The sequence below is a fragment of the Trypanosoma theileri genome (assembly GCF_002087225.1).
Source record: "Trypanosoma theileri isolate Edinburgh chromosome Unknown TM35_Tth_100_V1, whole genome shotgun sequence".
Taxonomy (NCBI): domain Eukaryota; phylum Euglenozoa; class Kinetoplastea; order Trypanosomatida; family Trypanosomatidae; genus Trypanosoma; species Trypanosoma theileri.
Genome location: NW_021639942.1, coordinates 20,832 through 24,440, shown reverse-complemented (window position 1 = coordinate 24,440; position 3,609 = coordinate 20,832). Strand labels below are relative to the sequence as shown.

General features: G+C 40.9%; 2 protein-coding genes across 2 annotated transcripts; both read right to left on the bottom strand.

Annotated features, from left to right (window-relative positions):
* Position 1: 1 nt before the first annotated feature.
* On the bottom strand, positions 2 to 952 carry TM35_001001090 (uncharacterized protein; the record flags this gene model as incomplete). Its single annotated transcript, XM_029031601.1, has 1 exon — positions 2 to 952. A coding segment is annotated over one exon (951 nt), but the record flags the coding sequence as incomplete, so codon positions are not given.
* Positions 953 to 1,808: 856 nt separating this feature from the next.
* TM35_001001080 (uncharacterized protein) lies at positions 1,809 to 2,798 on the bottom strand (the record flags this gene model as incomplete). Its single annotated transcript, XM_029031600.1, has 1 exon — positions 1,809 to 2,798. One exon carries the CDS (start codon positions 2,796 to 2,798, stop codon positions 1,809 to 1,811), a length of 990 nt encoding a protein of 329 aa, XP_028877112.1.
* Positions 2,799 to 3,609: the final 811 nt, after the last annotated feature.

Below are 3,609 nucleotides of genomic sequence, written 5' to 3'. Positions count from 1 at the left end.
TAACCACAATCAGTAGTGGCACACGCACCCACACAGAACTGCTGATACTGCTGCTGCTGTCTGCATCACCCTTCTTGTTGTTTGTGAGTTCAGGAGGAAGTGTTGTTGTTGTTGTTGTGGTGGTGGTGGTGGTGGTGGTTGCTTCCTCAACTTTTTGGGTATTGGTTGATTCACCTTCTGCAGGGTTCGTATCACCATTAGCATTCTCAGTTTCACCATTTTGTTGTTGAGAATTGTGTGTGTTATCAGAAGATTGAGGTTCATCTGTTTTACCGCTGTCGGTTCTCTGGGTGTCTGGTGAATCTGTATGAGCTGCATCTGTAGTTTGTGAAGAAGTCTGAGCATCTTTCGATCCCATCACTTGTGGCGACTGAACATGATTGGGAACTTCAACCCTCACCGTAGGTGATAATGCTGCAGTACTCTCCAATTGATCGGCATTATGTACATTTGGAAGCAGTTCCGCATTACTCTCTGGATTTATAACAGCTTGCTGATGCCCCACTTGGTCTACACCAGGCAAAGCAACAATAGAGTTTGAAACAGTAACCTGCGTACGTGCATCATGATCCAACTGCTGCACTCCTTCACTCACAACATCACCAGCACCACCTGCGGTAGGTTTCGGAGGTTTAGTGCAGGGAGGATCAGTAAGAACACCAGAACCATTTTTGCAAGTGTCACTTGGAGCAGATTCAAGAACAGGAAGAGAAGGTGCTGCTCGTTCTGATGGTATCTGTGGGGGGACAACAGGATTAGAGTCATGACGACACTTACCATCAGGAGCGTCAGAACCCTCAAGGCAAACAGCACCAGGAATAGCACCAGGTTCAGTAGAGGAGCAACTAGGAGTATTCTCAGAATTTTCAGTGCAAGCAGAATGATTATCGTCCTCATTATGGGAAGTCGTGTCCGCTGAGACACATACTGAAGCAACACTCAGCAGCAACATCAGAAAACACAACACACGACACAATATCATCACTCCAAAAGTTAATTTTTGTTGTTTTACGACACTCGGCTAACGAAAGAAAAACGGAAAAGAGAGAAAAGCAATTATAATACAATAGCGTTAATTAGAGGAGAAAAAAACAAGGAAAAAAGAGAAACAATAGCCATCACAACCAGCAAAAATAATAGAGAAGCCCATAAAAGGGTATCACAAACAATTTCAAGCAAAACAAAAGAAAAAGAAATTAAGATCATGAGCAGTGGCATGATAAAGGGCAGAAACCACAGAAACATAATTATAATGAAATTCACAAGCAGTTGTACATATGTATAATTTCTCTTTTTCCCTCTGTGCAAAAAGCATTCAACCAAAAGGATGGAGGGTAAAACACACAACGTCCCCAGCAAACCATAAGCAAACAAAGAAGATTATTAACCATTTGCCCAATTTATACAGTAAACACAGAAATATACACCAACTATGGGTATGAGTCTATATATGTGTGTATATACGCAATTATAAATATAAATTCATCTGTTATCATTATTTCTTTCTCTTTCACTTCAAAAAGCAGTTCATCATCATCATCACAGTGCAAGCCCAGGTGCACACACAGAGAGAGAGTCTCCAAGAACACACACACACACACACACACAATGGAGTAGCAATAATAATTATTATTATAGGATAAACATAAAGATAGTAAAAACACACAAAACACAATAACATTAAGAAACAAAAAAGAAAAGAATCCCAACAGGTGAAAGAATAGTTAAATTGTAGGGATTGCATGCAAAAAAGAAAGAAAAAGAAAACAAAGGATGACCTGACTCACACCACCACACCACCATCACAATCAGCATACAAGAATACAGGCCAGTGTAACCACAATCAGTAGTGGTACACGCACCCACACAGAACTGCTGATACTGCTGCTGCTGTCTGCATCACCCTTCTTGTTGTTTGTGAGTTCAGGAGGAAGTGTTGTTGTTGTAGTAGTAGTGGTGGTGGTTGATTCCTCATCATTATTGGGTGTATTGACATTGTCCCTCGTTGCATCACCTTCTGTAGGTGCAGGTGAAGTTGGTGAAGTAGACTGAACACCATTGCCTTCTTCTGCTTGTTGATTCTCGTTGTTTTCTTCAGTCCCTGTAGTGCTCTCTTCATTGGTAGAAGATGTTGTATTTCTCCCTGTACTCTCACCGTTCTCTCCTTGTGGCTGCGTTTCCAGGTTATCTTTTTCTTCTTTAGCATCACTGTGACCACCTTTCTCGTGTTCAGCTACCAGAGAGCTATCCCCTTGCTGTGCCTTAGAGCCCAAGTCTTCTCTTCCTCTCTGTGAATCAACATCAGAAGCTGGTCCAGACCCACCTGATGTAGAAGGAGCTGCAACACCAACAGGTCCACGCACTTCAGCAACAGAAGAGCCAGGATTTGCAGGATCAACACTTGCTTCTCTGTCACCTTTCAGAGTCGCTTCTTTGTGGACTTCTTCCGTTTCCTGTCTTTTCTCGGCGGATTCATGTTTCGTGTCGCTACCAACACTTCCTGCTTCTGGATGGTCTCCCTTTATTGTGTTCACTGTGGCATTTTGTTGTATTGGACCCTTTAGACCAGCAGATTGACCAAGACTGTTACCTTTACCACTGTCTGCACAATGAGAACCACCATCTTCCACAGCAGACGAACCAGAGGGACAAGACGAAGCTGCAGAATGCAGATTGTCAGGACCACCTTCACCCTTAGGCCCAAGATCCGTAGGTGAAGGCTCAGCAGCTACCACATAACTGCACACACAATACAGTGCAATAGTCAGAACACAAAGGACGCGGCGTATTGACATCATTACTTTTCCCCGTTGGTGTTACTATCACAATTTGGTGATCTAAACAAAACAAAAACAGAAAGAGACACCAAAAACATAAATAAAGAAAAGTACATAAAGAGAACAAAACGAAAAGGGTAATAGCAAGCCAAACATAACAGGTAACTGCAACCATCTCTCAGATAGTGTCCAAATGAAAGAAACAAGCACACAATACCCATTAACAAACAGATAAGCACAATTAACCCCTCAAAAAATGAAAAAAAAAGAAATTAAGAGAACGACCATCAAAAGTACAGCACAGAAATAAATACCCCTTTCACTTTCAGTAGAACCATGTGCAACATTATGAATATATATGAATTCCTTTTTATTTACTCTCTGCACAAAACAATTCAACGCATCATTGAACCCGAAAGCATACTGCGCCCAAACAAAAAATGTATGAAAAAAACAAAAAAAAGAGAACCACCAACTGCTCAAAATTAGCACAACTCTCTGGGTACACTGGTCTGTTCAAGCAATTAAGAATACAAATTGTATTAATTACTATTTTTTTCTTTTCTCTTCACAAAGCATATCACAACAACGGTGCAGAGCAAAGCACACAACAATAAACAAAACAAACAGATATTAACCATTAGCCCAATTTACACAGTACACACAGAAATACACACCAACTATGGGTATAAGTCTATATGTGTCTATATACGCAATTATAAATATAAATACATCTGTTATTATTATTTTTTCCTCCACAGCAAAAAAACAAACAGTTCATCGTAGTGCAAGCCCAGGTGCACACACAGAGAGAGTCTCCAAGAACACACAC